The sequence below is a fragment of the Chiloscyllium punctatum genome, chromosome 12, assembly GCF_047496795.1.
Source record: "Chiloscyllium punctatum isolate Juve2018m chromosome 12, sChiPun1.3, whole genome shotgun sequence".
Taxonomy (NCBI): domain Eukaryota; kingdom Metazoa; phylum Chordata; class Chondrichthyes; order Orectolobiformes; family Hemiscylliidae; genus Chiloscyllium; species Chiloscyllium punctatum.
Genome location: NC_092750.1, coordinates 22,446,960 through 22,467,313, shown reverse-complemented (window position 1 = coordinate 22,467,313; position 20,354 = coordinate 22,446,960). Strand labels below are relative to the sequence as shown.

The window sequence follows — 20,354 nt, the reverse complement described above, 5'->3', positions numbered from 1 at the left end:
AAAAATTAGTTCATGGGCATCACTGACAAGGCCTGCATTTATCCACTATCCCTAAATGACCTAGAGAAGGCGATGATGTAATTCTGTCTTGGAACTGTTGCAATGCTCAGGTTCTGATACATCCATGGTGCTGTTAAAAAAGGAGTTTCAGGATTTTGAGCCAGTGTCAATGAGGAATGATGATACAGTTCAATATCAGGATGGTGCGCCACTTTGATGGGAACTTGCAGGTGTTGATGCCCCCAAATATCTACTGCCCTTGTGCTTTTAGCAGTAGAGATCCGTGGGTTTGGAAGACTCATTGAAAGAACCTTGCTGAATTACAGCAGTGTAATTTTTTTTATTTCAAAAACATACTTCATTCATAAAAGATCATCTGTAAGGACATGCAAAGGTTCTAAATCAGTTCTGTACAGTCTTCGAAGAAAAACAAATTAAAACATTTGAATTCTGACATTTTTAGAGCTTCTCTACAGTCATAAAAACAAAGGGATTTATGACTTATGCTGGAACCTATTTATGTTCATTTGGAGGCAATAAAAGCATCTGACAACTGAGCAGACCTTAATTTAGCACAAAGACCTGAGATGGTGGTCTTTCCCCACTGCACCTTGACAGCAACTGCCAAGCTTTAGTGCGACCCTCAGCATGTAGTGCTGGATCTTAGAATGTGCCAGTCTGCTGAATTACTGCAGTGCATTTTGTAGACGTTACTACTGTATGTTGGGTGGGTAAAAGCCCTTTGCCCAAAACGCCGATTTTCCTGCTCCTCGGATGCTGTCTGACCTGCTGTGCTTTTCCAGCACCAGTCTATTCTAAACTCTGGTTTCCAGCATCTGCAGACCTCACTTTTGTCCTGTTCCTGGAGATTAACACAGGATCTAACCTGACCTTGTGAAAGAGTATTGGGAGACTGTAGATTCCTGAAGATGCCATCTTTTGGATGAGATGTTCAACCAGGTGCCTCTACAGGTAAAACAACAAGGGACTGCAAAATTATTGGAGGAACAGGGAGCATTCCTAGTATTTAGATTAATATTTCTTCAATGCCAGCGAGTACTAGTTCAGTTGTTGATTATCTTGATTGATTGTTGTGTGTAAGATCTCGCTAGCTACATATCGTTAAGCACACTTTAAGCATTACTGATAAAGGTTTTGGACTATCCGGATAATGTGAAAGGTGCTACATAAAGCATGTTATTTATTTTAATTCACTCAATTTAATGCAATTTGAACAAAATACCACGAAATTCAGCATTTTACAAAAAATTCTGCATTGAGTTAATTATAAAATAAGATATGAATTCCAGGTAGCATATTGATTTTACTGAGGAAATAGTTTAATGAACACATTAATAAGAAGACAATTATGTATAAATGACTTATTTAGGAAGCTGATTTCCAGATGTTGATAGTTCTTCTAGTTTCTCTTGGTACTGTCGTTCAGAACGTTTTCTTCGGTACACATCATCTAGAAAAACAATAAAATCAATAAGTTCAGAGAAAGAAGCAAACTTGAAGCTTTGGTCTCCTTATTTAAGAAGAATCTAAATTCTTTGGAGGCTGTTCAGAGGAAGTTTATTACATGGTTACCTGGAATGAGTGGGTTGTATTATAAGGTTAAGTTGGACAGGCTGGGCTTATTTCCATTGGAATTTAGAACAGTGAGGGATGATTTGACAGAGTGTATAAGATACTGAATGGTCAAACAAGGTGGATGTGAAAAAGATATTTCCTCTTGCAGTTAAGTCCAGAATTAGGGGATATCAGTTTAAAATTAGAGTTCCCTTTTTGAAACTGAAATGAGGAGAATCTTTCTCTCACTGGGTTGTGCAACTTTGAAACACTCTGCCTCAGAACGTGGTAGAAATGGAGTAGCTGAATATTTTTAAGACAGAGATAGATTCCCTTGCCTAACAAGAATCTATCTAAGGTTAGTGAAGGTCGATGGGAATGTATCATTGTCAATGCTAACAAGTTGGCCATGATCTTATTAAAAGGCAGAGCAGGCTTGAAAGGTGAAATGGCCTTTGTACGCTTGTACTTTGCACATATGGTCAGAAAAATGAATAAAAACCACAGGTCATATTCATTGCATATAGGAAGTAGTCAGCTAGAAAGGAGACTTTTGAACCATTAATCCATCCAATCCCAAACATAGGACATCAGGTGAGATGAGTTATAATATGTTGGGTGTTTGCTTGTTTTGGACAAAAGTTCATAACTGAATAATTATGAATAATTTAAGCTATGATAGTGATGGGGAGACAAAATTAATGAAGTGAAACTCAGTGATGAACAAAATAATAGCATTACACAGTGTAAAATCCCCACAATTTTAAAGCATTTGCAAATATCAGATATATTCAAGAAAAGATAAACAACAACGGAAATTTCAACGGTGCAGAAATTGTTCGAGGTGACAATCTGGGACAAAATTAAGTCACTACTTAACACAGGTATGGATTCATTCAGGAAAGTCAGCAAGGGTAGTTAAAGCTCCAGACTTGAATTTATGAAGTCAGAAACTGGGGTGGGGTGGGGGTGGGGGGTGTGGAGATTAAGTAGTGGCAAGTGTAATTATACATACCGCTTGCAATAAACTGTCAATTTCACTTCGAGCGGTGTTTTGTGATCTCTAACCTACTGGGCAAATTTGTCCGACATTATACATATACGAATGCTTAATGTTAATAATGGGAAAAGTGCTTAGGAGTAGATGTGCAATGGCCTAAAAGGATTAATGCTGAAGAATCCATCAAGCACATATGATGATGTCACATGGACTTAAGCCAGGGGACAGCTTTGGATCACAATGGTCCAAGGCTTAACTTTAAGGCCTCCCTCATAGTCTCAGTAACAAAGTCTTATATATCAGGACTTATATCTAGTTGCTCTCATGCATTCAACCACACCTTTTTTAACACAACAGATCTTTCTCATTAGATTAGCAGGTGTTTTCATCTACTACAATAGGCCAGCTAGGTCTTCGAGATTCTTACCAGGATTTTGGATTTTAGGATAAAGGGGTAGAAAATTTAAAACACAGATGACAACAAATTACTTCTCTCAATGCTGGGACATTGAGTAAATTTAAGGAGGAGATAGACAGATGTTTAACTAGTAGAAAGTGAGGACTGCAGATGCTGGAGAGTAGAGTTGAAAAGTGTGGTGCTGGAAAGGTGCAGCAGGCCAGGCAGATTTTGAGTATACTGCCTGGCCTGCTGCGCCTTTCCAGCACCACACTTTTCAACAGATGTTTAACTAGTTGAAGGGTATTGCATGCGGGCAGGAAAGTGGAGTTGAAGCTGAAATGAGGTCAGCCATGATCAAATGGCAGAGCAGTCTCAAGGGGCTGAATTGCTTACTCCAAGTTATTATGCTCTTATGAAAGAGGATGAAGCAGCAACTCCAGATGGATTTTACACCATGATGAGATGTGTTGAGAAACTATCGACTGCAGTGGTTCAAGAAGGTGTTCTTAAGATTAATTAGAAATGGGTGATAAATACTGGCCTAGCCAGCAATGCTCACATCCCAAGATGATTTAAATGTGAACAAAGAAAGAAATTGGAAAGCCTAAAACAGTGGTGATCCATGAAGACTTGGAGTTCAAGTACAGAGATCATGAAAAGTCATCATTAAAAAACTGAAGGTTTGGGTACAGAAAACCAAAGCCAAAATGCTAATGGATTGTTGGCTTTTACATCTAAAGGACCATAGTGTAAACGGGTGAAAACCATACTTGTACAAATCTTGATTTGGCCTCACTTGAAACAGAAAAATATTTCCACCAATTAGGGAAGTTAGGACTGGGATAAAGTATAAAAATCAAAGTCAGAACTATCAGGAATTAAATTAGAAAACACTTCTACATTTGAAATTCTCTTTTCCATAATAGCAAATGAACAAATCAAACCAATTTTAGATCTAAAATTAATATATTTTAAATGGAGCTATGGTATTCAGGGATATGAGGAAAAACTTAGTAAATGAGGTTGGATTGCAGTTCAGCCAAGATCATATTGAATGGTGGAGCAAGCTCAAATGGTTAAATGAGGTACCCATACTCCTGTGTTCCAATTTTAGTGTGAATTGTAATTTCAACATTAACAGAGATCAGATCAGAATGTAATTGCAAGGTGAATTACTGCAGAGTTGTCTGGCTATGGTACTGGACTAAAATGTAATCCATGGAAGTTTGATTCATTAGATGTGGCATCTTTCATCAAGTCAAAGTTCATCACCCCAATAGGACGGTAGCTACAAGTTACTCATGGTAAATGCTGACTAGAGACCTAACTGGGATTATAAGATACACTAAAATACATTTTTCAAGAGCAACATTTGGCACACCTCAAAATATGTACATATTGTCACTGGTTTCCTAGTTGCAGCATGCGTTTTGATTGAAGTACACAGCAAGATTTTTATGCACCTACATTACCTCCATGTGGGTTGGTCACCAGAGGTCTTAAATTTACAAATAATTGGTCATAGAATCTCTACAGTAGAGTACAGTACAGATAGAGGCCATTTGGTCCATTGGGTCTACACCAATCCGCTGAAGAGCACTCCACCTAGACCTACATCACTCCCATTCCTATAACACCCCATTTACCAGAATTAATTCACACAACCTGCACATCTTTAGATTGCGGGAGGAAACTGGATCACCAAGTGAAACCCACACAGACACAGGGAGAACGTAGAAATTCTACACAAACAGTTCACCAAGACTGGAATCGAACCTGGGTCCCCGGCACTAAGAGGTAACAGCACTAACCACTGTGCTGCTCTGTGTTATGGGCTGCTCTTTGTCCCATATTTTTGGAGAAGCAACTTGTGGAATGGTGAGAATGTCGTATTCTTGGGTTTCTGATGATTCTTGATTTTCAAGTTTATATTGTATGCACGTGCACATTGCATTCATACCTGGTGGGCCAGGACAGCGACTACTCTCATCCTCAACCCAAAAATATACACACACATAATCTGGACACCGACCCCCTCACTCTTCCCCCAAAACAGACACACATAGGCTGGATAGCCAGCCCTGCAAGGTCCTCCACACAAAAGTTGTCTCATTTATTCTTTAAAATTTTGCTCATTCAACTGGCAGGAAACAGAAAGAAGGCCAAAATTAGATCAAATGTCACAAACAGAAACAGAAATTGCTGGACAAACTCAGCTGGTGTGCCAATATCTACAGGGAGAAAGCAGAATTAATGCCGTGAGTCCAGTGACAACTTAGGATCATAAACCATCATTTCTGCCACCTCCAGTGGGATGCCACCAGCAGACACATATTCCTCTCCCCTCTCCTGTCAGAAATTTGCAGGCACCATTCCCTTTGGGACACCCTGGTCCACCCAATACCTCATGGCATCTTCCCATGTAGGCGCAGAAAGTGCAACACTTGCCTGTTTGCTTTCTCACTACCCAAAGACTCCAGGGCACAATAGCTGAGGCAGTGATTTACCTACACGTCACTCAAACTAATCTACTGTATTTGCTGCTCACAATGTAGTCGCCTCTCCATTGTGGAGATGAAATGCAGACTGGGTGACCATTTTATGGAACATGTCTGTAAAAATGACCCTGAACTTATAGTGGCTGCCACTTCTACACACCACAGTATTCCTTGGTCAACATCTCAGGTCCTGGGCCTCCTTCACCGCCGCTCCCTCACCACCAGATGCCTGGAGGAATAACACCTCATCTTCCTCCTCGGAACACTTCAACCCCAGGGCATCAATGTGGACTTCAACAGTTTCCTCATTTCCCCTTCCCCCACCTCACCCCAGTTCCAAACTTCCAGCTCAGCACTGTCCCCATGACCTGTCCTACCTGCCTATCTTCTCCACCTGGCCACTCCACCCTTCCCCCCATCACCTTCATCCCCACCCCCACTCACCTATTGTACTCTAGGCTACTTTCTCCCCACCTCCACCCTCCTCTCACTTATCTCTCCACCCTTCAGGTTCTCTGCCTATATTCCTGATGAAGGGCTTTTGCCCGAAACATCGATTTTACTGCTCCTCGGATGCTGCCTGAACTGCTGTGCTCTTCCAGCACCACTAATCCAGAATCTCCATTCCAGGCCTGCTGCATTGCTCCAATGAGGCTCAGCACAAGTCAGAGTCACAGAGATGTACAGCACAGAAACAGACCCTTTGGTCCAACTTGTCCATGGTGACCAGATATCCTAACCTAATCTAGTCCCATTTGCCAGCACTTGGTCCATATCCCTCAAACCCTTCTTATTCATATTACATCCAGATGCCTTTAAAATGTTGTGATTGTACCACCCCTCCACCACTTCCTCTGGCAGCTCATTCCACGTCACAGAGATGTCCAGCACAGAAACAGAACATTTGGTCCAACTCATCCATGCTGAGGAGATATTCTAAATTAATCTAGTTCCATTTGCCAGCAATTGGCGAATATCCCTCTAAACCCTTCTGCTTCATATACCCATCCAGATGCCTTTTAAATGTGTTATGAAGTTGAAGGCATGTACTGAACCTTTAAAGGGAGAGTGAATGCTGTTCTGCACTGAGACCTTACAAGAATAGTCTCAGAGTGTACTATAAAATTGAAACTATGTAACATTTGGCTGTGAAATAGATACTGGAGTTGGTTGCTGTTTTGACAACAATTTGAATTTAACCAATCATTTAAATTATGCTCCAGGATACCAAAAGCCAATTGAGTTTGAATTTATTGTTTTGCCAACATCAAACCAATGAGATGATCAATGTTGGTGGTATAAAAAATGCAGGCATTTTGAAAGTCAGATGGAGCAACTGCCATTGAGAGAGATCCAAGACATTGAAACACTCTCTATCAAAGGTCTCTCTTTTCATATGAAACATCCTCACAGTAAAAACGATGACAACGCAGGGAGATCTTCTGCCAAAAGAAGGAAGACACCAAAATTGACAGCTGCTGTATGGCTTTGAACTTAGGTTGATGTAATTTTAGTGACTGTTTTATTGGACCAGTATATTGTTATAGAGTTGGAGGCAGGTAATAAACAGTTAAGAGAAAGGTGGCTTAGTGTTGTGAGTAATTGTTGTTTAATGTTCACTTTTAGAGTTAAAGAATAAATTGATTTCATTTTGTTTAAATAGTGGAATTTGGGAGTTCTCTGTCACTCATATTTTAACAGATTATGAGGCAAGGTGACCTTTTCTGGGTGTTTATTTTAATTAACAGAGGGGTTCACTGCTGTGCCCTAACAGTTTTGGGGGTGCGGATACAAGATTTGGACAGGTTTAGATGGATCCTGCCTGAGATTTGAACAGATTTGGAGTACGAAAGATCCCAGCAGATTTAAACATTTGCCGATTAGTGTCCTAGATCTTTAAATAAAATGTAGGTAAGACAATTTGTTTAATTTTTGTTTCGTGTGGTTGGTTAATTAAAAGTGAGGGAATTGGCTCTTAAGATTGCTAAAGAAGATGCTTCCCAAATTTGCCAAGAAAGTTTAGAAAGCCAGAGGAAGGACATACTTTTAGAATTAGCAAATAGGTTAGAATTGGGTTTAACCGGGACAAAAGGAAAACTAGAATTGTAATGGAGTTGGTTAAGCACTTAGGTAAATCAGAGAAACCAGAAAAGTGCAGTAGAGTTAGAAAAATGTAAATTACAATTGAGGCAAATGGAGTTAGAAATTAAAGAAAGGGAGAAAGAGAGGGGGGGGTGGGGCGGGGAAGGGAGAGGGAGGATAAAGAAAGACAGAAAAGGCTCTTAGCTGAGCAAACAGAGAGAGGAGAAAGAGAGAGGAGAAAGGGAGAGAGAATTTGAACTTCAGAAGTTGCGAATTAGTCAAAGTTAACAGGACGGAGAAGAAAAGCGAAGGTAGTGATGTATACAATTATGTTACAATATTGCTACATTTTATGAGAAAGTTGTTGAAGCTTTCTTTATTTCATTTGAAAAAATGGCTAGGCAGATGAAGTGGTCAGAAAACTTGTGGGTAATGCTAGTTCAGACTATGCTGGTAGGCAGAGCTAGTGAGGTATATGCAGCGCTGTCAGATGAGGGGTCAAGAGGTTATGCAGATGTAAAACAGGCTATTTTGAGTGAATTGGTACCAGAAGCGTATGGACAGCAGTTCAGCAGCATGAAGGAGGAACCAGGTCAGACTAACGTGAGTTCAAAAGAATTAAACATAGTAATTTTGATAGATGGGTGTAGGCCTTAAAAATACACAAGACCTATGAGGGTCTAAGGGAGACTATTCTGTTGGAGGAATTTAAAATTCACTTCCAGAAATGATAAGAATTCATGTGGATGAACAGAAAGTTCAAGAAGTGAGAAAAGCAGCAGAGATGGCAGATGAGCATGCATTGATGCAGAAGGCAAAATTTAGCTTCTGATGAGAATTTCATCCTGTGAGGGATAGAAATTGGGAGAAGGGGAGATCCTACATTACACTACAAAGAGTAGAGCACACTGTTAATAGTTTACTACGAGTGGAAAAAGAAGCCCAAGAGTGTGGAAAGGAGGTGAATGGCCTCAGGTGGTTTCATTGTAATGGAGTGAGACACAGAAAATTATAGTGCTGGTGGTTTAAGAAAGGCACTGAGAAAAGATGTTTTCACTGCCAGAAGGTGGAACACGTAGAATCACAGTGCTGGTCATTGAAGAAATGGTGGCAAAAGAGTCTAAGCCAGTGACATTAGTGAAAGTAGTAAAAGGAAACCCCAAGAAAAGTCAAGGAGCTGCAGGAGAGTGTATAGCCAAGGCAGGGGCTGGAAATTGAGTTAGTGCTGATCTCTATAAAAACTTCACCCCTGTGGGTAAAGTTTACTCAGGAAGAACAGGGGGACAAGGAAAAGAAGTTATAATTATGAGAGATACAGGATCTAATCAGTCCCAAATAGTAAGAGATGAATGTATCTGCATTCTTTCTGACATGTTACCCAAGAGAGTGGTAATTTGTTGAATAGATGGACAGAAATGTGGCATTCCCCTGTGTAAGGTCAGGTTGGAGAGCCAAATCAAGACTGGGGAAGTAACAGTGGGAGTGAATGACAGAGTATCAGTTCCAGGAATACAGTTTGTTCTTGGGAACAGTTTAGCAGGATCCAAGGTGGGAGTGACACCCCTTGTTGTGGAAAAGCCAAAGGAAGACCAGGGAACTGAGGAGTTAAAAGAAAAATACCTTGGAATTTTTCCAGACTGTGTAATAACAATATTCCATTATTATAAGTCACAGCAAAAAGCAAAAACTACAGAGAAAGATAAAGGAGTTGAGGTCAGTTAGCAGACACCCTGTTTCATATAATGGTACAGGAAAAACCTGAACAGGAAGAGGGTCAGGCAGAACTGTTTAGTCCTGAAAGGCTAATGGACTTATAACAGAAAGATGAGACAATAAAAGACATTTTCAGAAAAGGAATCAGAATGCATTCCTGAGGGTTATTATATTAAAAGATAGAATCCTAAGACAAAAATGGGGACCACAACAGGTTAGTGCAGAGGTGCACCAGATTGTGTTGCCAGTAGCATAGCGACAGCTAGTGTTATGGGTAGCATGTGAATTACCAGTAGGAAGTCACCTAGGTGTGAGGAAGACTCAGGCTAAGGTACAAAAGCATTTCTATTGGCCTGGACTGCACAAGGATGTGGTTAAATTTTCCCACACATGCCATATGTGCCAAATGGTAGGTAAGCCACAGGCACTAATAAAACCAGCACCTTTGTTGCCTGTTCCTGCATTTCAAGAACCTTACATGCGGGTTATGATTGACTGTGTAGGCCCCCTCCCTAAAACTAAAAGTGTGAACCAGTACTTGCTAACCATAATGGGCGTGTCTACCAGATTTCTGGAGGCAATTCTATTATGGAGTATTAAGCCAAAAAGGGTGATAGAGCAGTTAGTAGTTTTCTTCATGCGGTATGGGCCACCTAGAGAGATTCAGTCAGACCAAGGGTCTAATTTTTCCGCTAGGCTGTTTTAAGGAAGTCATGGATAGCTTCTGCATACAGCACCTTAAATTGAATGCATATCATCCTGAATCCCAAGGAGCTTTGGAAAGATGGCATCAGACCTTGAAGACCATGTTAAGAGTGTACTGTCAAGATTAACCAAATGATTGGGAATAAAGGTATCCCATTCACATTGTTTGCCATTAGAGATGCCCCAGATGAATCTAGTCAGTTTACATGCCTTGAGTTAATATTTGGACATGAAGTGAGAGGGCCTTTGAAATTAAAGAAAAATTGACAGGACTGAAGTCAGAGGTCTCACATTTTGGATTATGTATCTGAGGTGAGGGAGAGATTAAATCAGGTAGGTGAGTTAGCTAAACAGTGCCTGAGGAGGGCAACATAGAATGAAGCAGGTGATAGATAAAAAAACTTTAAAATTCAGACGTTTCCTGTGGGGATGATGTGTTAGTATTGTTACTAGTGCTAGGAGATTCCTTCAAAGCCAGGTTTACTAGTCCCTTTCAAATGGAGAAAACGTTGAGTCAGGTAAACGATCTGGTAAAAGATGCCGGATAGAAACAAAAACTATCGGGTATGTCATGTGAATATGAGATTAGATTAGATTACTTACAGTGTGGAAACAGGCCCTTCGGCCTAACAAGTCCACACCGACCCTCCGAAGAGCAACCCACCCAGACCATTCCCCTACATTTACCCCTTTACCTAACACTACGGGCAATTTAGCATGGCCAATTAACCTAACCTGCACATCTTTGGACTGTGGGAGAAAATCGGAGCACCCGGAAGAAACCCACGCAGACACAGGGAGAATGTGCAAACTCCACACTGACAGTTGCCTGAGGCGGGAATTGAATCCGGGTGTCTGGCGTTGTGAGGCAGCAGTGCCAACTGTGCCACCGTGCCACCCAAAATCTTGCTATAATAGAGACAGGGAACTGGAGAAACAGGTATTAGTTTCTGCCCTGCTGAATGAGGAATCAAATCCAGATGTTGTGGAGCTTGATGAGCCTCAAAATATGTTAAATAATAAGGGAGTTCTTGAGTAGGATAGGTTAGTGAACTGCCTGTCTCAGGAACAAAGAATCCAGTTAAAGATTTGTTGCAACAGTATGAGGACATATGCAGGAATAAGATGGGGAGGATTAATACTATTGTGCATGAGGTGGAAGTCTTGAATGCTGTTTCAATACCCCTACAGACTTATTTCTTTCAATGCCACACAGGTCCAGAAGGAAGTGGATGCGATGCTCAACAAAGATCTCATCGAACCAAGTCAGAGTGCGTAGAGTTCATCGATCAGTTTAATTCCAAAACCTGGTGGGACTCAATGATTTTGTGTATACTATCAGAAGGTCAGCACTGTAACAAAATCACTCATACCTATTACTAAAATTGAAGTACTGTACAGAGAATGTTGGACATGCCACTTATATCACAAAGTTGGATTTACTGCGTGGTTGTTGGCAGGTACTTTTATCAGAGAAAGCAAAAGGAATTTCTGTATTTGTAACCCCAAATGGGCTTGATGCCTTTTGGAATGAAGAACACATCTACCACATTCCACAGATTCATGAACACAGTTGTGGCTGGATTAACTAAGTGTGCAGTTTATCTGGATGATCTTTAGCAAGCCATGGAAAGATTACATGGTAGAGTTGAGATAGCTCTTTGAACAATTACAAGAAGCAAAACTGGTAATAAATCTAAAACAGAATTCGCGAAGGCAGAGGTGACGTTCTTGGAACAGAACATCAGGCATAGAAGGTTGACCCCAAGGAACACCAAGACGAAGACCATTGAGGAATTTCCACAATCAACCTCGAAGTATTTCGATTTTTGGGATCAAGCTGATTCTACCGGAAATTTGTTCCAAACTTGAGCAGTGTGGTGGCACTGCTAATAGATTTACTAAAGAAGAACACTAAATTTTGGTGGACAGAAAATTTCAGGAGGCATTTGATAATTTAAAAGCAGTATTAACCACTGCACGAGTTTTAGTTACACCAAATTTTTTGAAAGCCTTCAAAGTTGCAATCAATGCTCACGATATAGGAGTTTGATATAAAGGAATAGGATGATGGAATCGGATGGCCAATTGGCTACCTTTCAAAAGAAACTCAGCACCCACCAGAAAAAACACTCTACCATCGAAAAAGTACTATGGAGTTTGGTACCGACCTTATAACATTTTAATGTTTATGTCACAAACAATGTGTCAGAGACAGTTGTGTACACAGACTACAATCCTCTTACATTCTTGGAATGATTTAAAAGATAAAAATATTAGACTATTTTGTTGGAGTCTTATGTTACAGACTTTTCATTTACAAATTGTATATGTTGTGGGTCATAATGTGATAGCAGATGCACTATCTCTGATTTAAAGGATAAAGGACAGATAAGATGTATCAGATTCCAATGTTATATGTATATTACAGAAATTAATATGAAAGTATAACTTAGATTAATGACTGATGTATTTCATTGCAATGGGATTAAGAATTAGAAAAAAAAAGAAGCCATCTTTTCATTATAATGGTTCATTTTTTTCTTAAGGTGGGAGGTGTTATGAAGAGAGAGTAAATGTTGTTCTGCACTGAGAGCTTACAAAAGCAGTCTCAGAGTGTACTGGAAAATTGAAAATACGTAACATTTGGCTGTGAAACATATACCAGAGTTGGTCGCTGTTTTGACAACAATTCAAATTTAACCATAGTTTTAAGATATGCCCCAAGATACAAAAACCCAATTGAGCTTGAATTTATTGTTTGCCAATGTCGAACCCACGAGATGATCTGATGGGAGGGATATAATGGGCGGTACGGTGGCTCAGTGTTTAGCACTGAAGCCTCACAGCGCCAGGGACCTGGGTTTGACTCCAGCCTTGGGTGACCATCTGTGTGGAGTTTGCACGTTCTCCTTGTGTTTGCATGGGTGTGCACCGGTTTCCTCCCACAGTCCAAAGATGTGAATTGGCCATGCTGAATTGCCCATTGTGTTCAGGAATGTATAGGCTAGGTGCATTAGTGAGGGATAAATATAGAGTAATAGGATAGAAAAATTGGTTGGGGTGGGATACTTTTCAGAGGGTCGGTGTGGACTTGTTGGGCCAAATGGCCTGCTTCCATGCTCTAGGGATCCTAAAATTCTATGATCTATGTAAAAAAGGCAGGCATTTTGAAAATCAGACAGAGCAACTGCCATTGAGAGAGACCCCAGACATTGAAACACTATCAAAAGGTACCTTTTCATATGAAACATATTTGCAGTAAAAACGATGATGACCCAGGGAGATCTTCAGCTGGAAGAAAGACACTGAAGATGACACCTGCTGTATGGTTTTGAAATTAAGTTGATATAATTTGAATGAATGATTTATTGGAACAGTATATTGTTATAGCATTGGAGGCAGATAATAAGCAGTTAAGAGAAAAGGGGGGCTTAGAGTTGTGAGTAGTTGTTGTTTAATGTTCACTATTGAGTTAATTGATTTTATTTTCTTTAAATAGTGGAATTTGGGAGTTCTCTGTCACCCATATTTTAACAGATTACAAAGGCGGGGTGAACTTTTCTGGGTGTTTAGTTTAATTAACAGAGGGATTTCACTATGATGTCATAACAAAATGTTGTAATTGTACCAGCCAATACCATCTCCCCGACAGCTCATTCCATGCACACACCACCCTCTTTGTGAAAACGTTTCCCCTTAGATCCCTTTCTTTCACCTACAAAATCTCAGCCTCCAAATCTCCAGGAAAAATAACCCCAGCCTATTCAGCCTCTCCCTATAGCTGAAACTCCCCAACAGCAACAAGCTGGAGGAACAGCATCTCAGGTTCTGCTCGGTGGCCCCACAACATTCAGAAGCCACACTGTGTTTGATAATTCTAGAAACTGAATGCCTCCTCTCATGTCCTTTATTCATCCCCAAACCTGGTCATGGCACAAGCTGCTTTCAGTGTTCCCTATTAGCAGCCCTTCTTTTACTATTATTTATATTTTGTCTAATTGTTTCTCTCTCTCTCTCTGTCTTTGGATTCCATCTCCACCTATCCACATAACCCTCCCACTCCCAGTCTTCAGCATAAATACCACTTTTCCTAGCTACTATCAGTTCTGAAAAAGGGTCATTGAACTCTTAACTGTTTTCACTCCGCAGATTCTGCCAGACCTGCTGAGCTTTTCCAGCAATTTCTGTTTTAGACCTCCAGATCGACAGTTCTTTGTTTTAGTTGAGATCAGCCTTATTTAATAGCAGAACCGGCTCAACGGCCTATTCCAATAGCTAATTGTTTTAATTACTATAAAATCAAAAATACGTATGTTTATGACACCAATAGCCAGAAAGCCACAGAATGACAGGAGAAAAGCAAGATTCAGCCTGAGATAAACTCCAAAGTTTAAAAATCCAGGTACTGTACAATGCAACTCGGGACAGATAAACAAATTACTATTGGGTTTGTTTTCACGAGCTGCCTATCGCGAAGTGCTTTCCAGCCAATGAAGTGCTTTTTGTAATACAGGCACCGTGGCAAACGCGGAAGTCACTCAGTTATACTTACAAAATGTTTCGTGCCCAATGCGCACGTTTATCATGATCCACTCCAGCACACCGCCCAGCACAAAGAAACAAGGCAAGAATCGGTAGACCCCGAGCTGCCGCTTCCCGGGGACTAAATCCAACAGCCGCTTTAGCCGGCTCCTCAGCAGCATTGCTAAACCCGGCCGACTTCAGGTCTCCGGCTAAGGCTTGATCCGGATTCAGCAGAACTAGGGGCAGAATCCACAGGCTTCAGGGCTACTACGGGATTTCTGAGGCGATGCGAAGGAGTGGCTGAAGCCGAGGCTTCCATCCACCAAGGCAAACGTCCTTATGTTGTGGGTCTCCGCCCCTTCTCCCAGCGCATTACCGCTTTACGATGTTGACCTTTCACCGACTCACGGCACCAGGAAAGCACCAACCCCCTCGTCAGTGCTCACGATTCAGAAGGGTCTGAGTTCAAGGCAGCTTGGCGAGTACAGTATTGGTGTATTGACACTTCTCACTTCACGTTGTGACAACTCTGGTGTCCTATTTCGTCCTGGAATGACCTTCGAAACGTATATTTGTACCATCACCGAGGCATTCCGTTTGAATTTCTGTAACATCAACCAAATCTGCCTCATCTGCTGCTGCAAGTCTTCTCCACGCTAATTCTCAAAAGTCCTAACTCCGTCACACGTTTTACCCCCCCCGCGCCCCGTAAACTTGAGGTCAAACCAAAATCAAAGTTTTATCCCCCTGTGAATTTGAGGTCCAGCCAAAATATGTCAGCCTGTCTACTTGTACCCCATTCCCGATGAAGGGCTTATGCCCGAAACGTCATCTCACCTGCTCCTCGGACGCTGCCTGGACCTGTTGCTTTTCCAGCACCTGCAGTCCTCAATTTTCCGCAGTGCTGCTAACCTAACACCCATTGACCTGCACTGCCTTGTATCAGAGTAAATTTAGAAACACGCACATCGTAATCTAGAGCTACGAAAACAATGGCAGAAGCTCCAGTTTTTTTTTCTATGTATAATTGATCAGGAATCTCACCCGATGGTAAAAGGTGTGCAGATTGAAAGCATTTACAGATTGATACTCAATTTACTAGACCCTGTTATGAATAAATGATCCATGCCATCAAATCCTGAATTGGGACTTAAATCTGGAGGTTGCACAATTTCCAGTGCATTGTAACAGCTCCATTTGCAGTCTACAAAGCTTCAATAAGCGATTTTTGAGAAGATTGGTAGCTCAGGTTGATGATAAGTATGGAAGTTAGCTCATTGAGCTGGAAGGTTTGTTTTCAGCTGTTTCGTAGGGAAGGTAGATAGGATCTAAATTGATGTGTTTTTTTAATGGAGTTCTGGCTAGAATGCCATGCCTCTAAGAATTCTCGTGTGTGTCTTTGTTTCACCTGACCTAGGATGTGTGTGTTGTCCCAGTCAAAGTGGTGACCTTCTTTGTCTGCATGTACGTCAGGGATAAAATTTACAAAAAAGACTACAACAAGCTCCCATTCCTAGAACGTACAGTTGAACGTACAATTAATGGAGCGCTTCAAACTAATGTCCACAAAAACAACACAGACCAAATACTTAAGTTTAAAAGCAATCAACCCAAAACCCACAAACGGAGCTGCATCAAGACATTATTTCAATGAGCTACATCACACTGCACCACCCAAGACCTACAAAAAGCAGAAGAAAATTATCTATACAATGTTTTCAAGAAAAACGGGTACCCAATAAACACAATCCACTGCTTCCTCAGAAACAAACCCAAACAAGCAGACACAACAGAACTGAAAACTATAGCTACATTACCTTACATAAAAGACATATCAGACCTCTTGGCATCACGGTAGAACATAAGCCTACCAACACACTTAAACAGCAACTAATGAACTAAAGGATCCATTAGATACTACCAGCAAAACTAACGTAATTTACAAGATACCAAGCAAGAACTGTTAGAAAAAACCTACATCGGACAAACTAGCAGAAAACATGCCACCAACTGGCCACCAAACACAACCCACTATCACTAGTTTCTATACACACAAAGAAGGACACCACTTTGACTGGGACAATACACACATGCTAGGACAGGTGAAATGAAGATACACACAAGAATTCTTACAGGCATGGCATTCTAACCAGAACTCCATCAAAAAACACATCAATTTAGATCCTATCTACCTTTGAAAAAGAACCTGCAATCACCCACCTTAAGAAACCAAAACCTATAAACAGAGAGATGGGACGAACCACGAGTGCTTCTTTGGAGACTCTCACTGATGATGTTACCTAGTATGGTGACGAAAAGTCTGAAAACAAACCTTCCAGCTCAGCGAGCTAACTTACATACTTACAAAGACTTAATTTCAATATTTCCTATTTCCTCTACTTACACAGAGATACAACACTGTGGACACTGGAAATCTGAGTTGAAAATAGAAAATTCTGGAAATAATCAGCACAATCTATGGACAAATAGAATTATTGACTGGAATTTATTCTCCCAATCTCATCCACCGACTTCTTTGGCAATGGGCAAGAAGGCATAGGGAAGATTATAGAATCAGTAGGGAAGGTGGGAGGTGACATGCAGTCACTTTTCCACATTTTTTGTTTATGTCAGGACAGAGAAAATTGAGGATGGTTTTTCTGCATAGAGGCCATTTATTGGCTGCTTTTGGACCTCAGCATACCTCAGTAGCAAGCGCAGTTCCTGCTGAAGAGACCCGCACCCCTGCACTTAACACTAAACCACCCCCTTGCTAGTCCGCCTTGACTGGCTGATCCACTCAGCTGTGTTCCAGAACTTTCACTACAGTAGATGCTCTTGGTCCTGCTGTCGTCCCAACCTTAACAACGTTGCAACCAGCTCTTCAGCTAGGTGATATAGCCACCATGCAATCATTAAATGCACCTTGTTTCCCTATCTACAGATGTTGTTGGGATCTGCTGAGTATTGATACCATTTTCTGTTTCCATTTCCACTTCCTTTTACTTAACATTAATGACAGGGCCAAATTTGTTCTTTACCTTTAATATCCTAGCCTCTACATTAATCACAGTCAAATAATTCCACAATGTTTAATATTTCATTTTGCGTTTCCCATGCCATTGAATTTCTCAACACATTGTTTGACATACAATATCTTTGTTAATACTTGTATTGCCATGATCTTACCTACTTCGCCTCACACATTTTCAATTTCATAGTTGATATCTTACCTAACTGTTCCTTTCTTTCTATATGATTGTTTACAGCTCAAAAACTCTTTGGAAGTGACTTGATACACATTATCTTGTAAACTCTACAATTTAGGGTGCTTTCTTCTCTCTACTGGGGAAAATAAATGTAAATACCAGGTGACCACTTTGCCCTACTTATTTTTAGATTTCAATGAGCAAAGCCTAATTCCAGAATTCATTTAAGACCAAACTGCAGTACTTTCCTGTCCACAAAAAAGTCCATGTGAGAATTATAGAGCTCAACAGCTAAATATGTGGTAAAGAATTCAAGCCTTTTTAGAAAATAATTGGAGTTAAGTGTTTTCATTCATTATCAAACTTACCTTTATAATCAGTAGAGATTTTGCCTTAAATTATCATATGAAACAAATATCTGTCATTGAATTTGCATCAGTTACCTTTACATATTTTAGAAGAGAGTTAAAGGCTATTGACACTATGTTTTGGGATTAGGTTATGAGAGGAAAGTGTTGACATACAAACTACAAACACTAAAGGTCACTGTTAGTGTTAACTCTGTTTTTCTCTGAACAGATACTACCAGACCTGCTGTGTTTCTCCAGCACTCTATTTTTGTTACTATTTCTCTATCTGCAGTTATCCATCGATCCATAATTAAATTGTTGAAGAACCAATAAGGATGAGGGCCTCAATCTAGCACTTCCTAAGATGACAGTTTTCTTCACGTCAAAAAATAAAGAGAAATATTGGAGGTTCTAAGTTTGGGTGATACTGGAGTGTTATGCAGGTGCAATTGATGGTAAACTGTCTAGAGAGAACTTTTTGCTGATAGTGCATTATTACATACAATTATCACGATACATGTCACATCTGCAAACTCTGAATGTTTTTTCCCCCCACAGTAACAGAAGCTGCTTTACTGGTCTCAGACACATGGGGCTGAATATTGCAGTATATTATGCTATAGTCCTCCCTAATTTGGTTACAAAGTTGGGGATGGGGAAGAACGTCTTGGGTCTTGATAACTTCCCCACAACAAGTTAATATTTGAGCAGTATTAATTGCTTTAAAGAGAGATCTACACCCCAGTCTCAGGCTGAAGTCCCACTTAGAGAGCTGTTGTAATCAGATTAGCTGATAGCTCTGTCGTCGATGCAGGATAACCAGGAAAGTGACCACTGCTGGGATTATGGAATTTTCCACAATGCTGAACAGTCCAGGTAATTCTGGGGACAGAGGAAAATGAAAAATAGCAGCAGATGTAGGCCATTCAGCCTATCAAGCCTGTCCTACCATTCAAGATCATGGATGATTTTCCCCAGGCCTGAACCCCTTTTTTGTTTCTGCTCCTCTTAGCCGTCAACTCCCCAATATTTCGAAAATCTATCTACTTTCTATTTGAAATATTTCTATGACCTAGCCAACCTTGAGGTGGCAAATTCCAGGCATTCACTCATCAGGGAAAAAAATTTCTTCTCATCTTAGTTTTTAATTAGCGTCCCCTTGTTTTGTACTATTTCCCCTTGTTTGAGATTCCCACTAGCAGAAACACCTTCTAAACATCTACCCTGTCAAGCCTCCTCAGAGGTAAAAACAATGACTGCAGATGCTGAAAACCAAATACTGGATTAGTGGTGCTGGAAGAGCACAGCAAACCTTGTATGTTTCAATTAGATCATCCTACATGCTTCTAAACTCTAGTAAATAGTTTAGCTGTTCTTGATAAGTCAATGCTTTCATCCCAGGAATCAGCTTGGTGAATTTCTTTTAAATTGCCTCCAATGTACACCCTTCCTTGAATATGAAGCCAAAACTGTACACAGTACTCTAGGTATGGCCTCACCAACATCCTGTACAATTTCCCTATTTTTAAATTCCAGTCATTTTGCAATAAAGCTCAAAATCCTCTTGCCTTCTTGATTATTTGAAGCATCTGCAAGTTAATGTTTTGTATTTTATGCACAAGAACACCCAGATCCCTCTTTGCTACACTTTCTTAGAGTCTCTCCATTTAAATATGAGTTTGCCTTTAATTCTAAAATGCATGACCACACACCTTCCTTTAATAAACTCCATCTGCCAGGTTTTTTCCCCACAATGTGCCAACCTCTCCCTGGATTGAGGCCCTTAAGAAAAATTTAAGGCAGGATGGGAGGTAGGCGACAGGAAGATCACCTGGTAAATTTTAAATCACCTGATAAAATTTAACACTGACTTCTCATCTGCAAATGCATCAGTGAAGGACTATAAAATTCCACCCTTGTAAAAGAATCTAAGACTCAGGTGCAGGAATTGACCCACATCTATATGTTGAAGATTGATTCCTCTGCGAACAAATCAGTAGGGAATCCGGACCACAATAGCACAGTAATGTAGTTCTTAAACATGATAGTGGGATTTCATTTTCACTCACAGCAGCTTTATTATTGGGGTCACAATGTTTTCTGTCCAACATTCCAGAACATCATAATAGAGTCTCTCACAAATTTTATGTTATTAAAAGTAAAGCGAATCACACGTCTCAAATTTCATAATCTAAGGAACAAAATGAGAATCTTGTTCTTTGGAAATCTCTTCAGATTTCAAACTATTAAAACAAGTTGCCCTACCAATTGTTTTCAGAGAGACTTCAAAAAATG

At 40.4% G+C, this 20,354-nt stretch overlaps 1 protein-coding gene across 1 annotated transcript; it reads right to left on the bottom strand.

Moving 5' to 3' along the window:
• Nucleotides 1-316: 316 nt before the first annotated feature.
• On the bottom strand, nt 317-14,950 carry uqcc5 (ubiquinol-cytochrome c reductase complex assembly factor 5). Its single transcript, XM_072582080.1, has 2 exons — nt 14,529-14,950; nt 317-1,471 (listed from the first exon to the last, which is right to left on the bottom strand). The coding sequence occupies exons 1-2, from the start codon at nt 14,677-14,679 to the stop codon at nt 1,383-1,385; spliced, it is 240 nt and encodes a 79-aa protein (XP_072438181.1). The 5' UTR covers nt 14,680-14,950; the 3' UTR covers nt 317-1,382.
• Nucleotides 14,951-20,354: the final 5,404 nt, after the last annotated feature.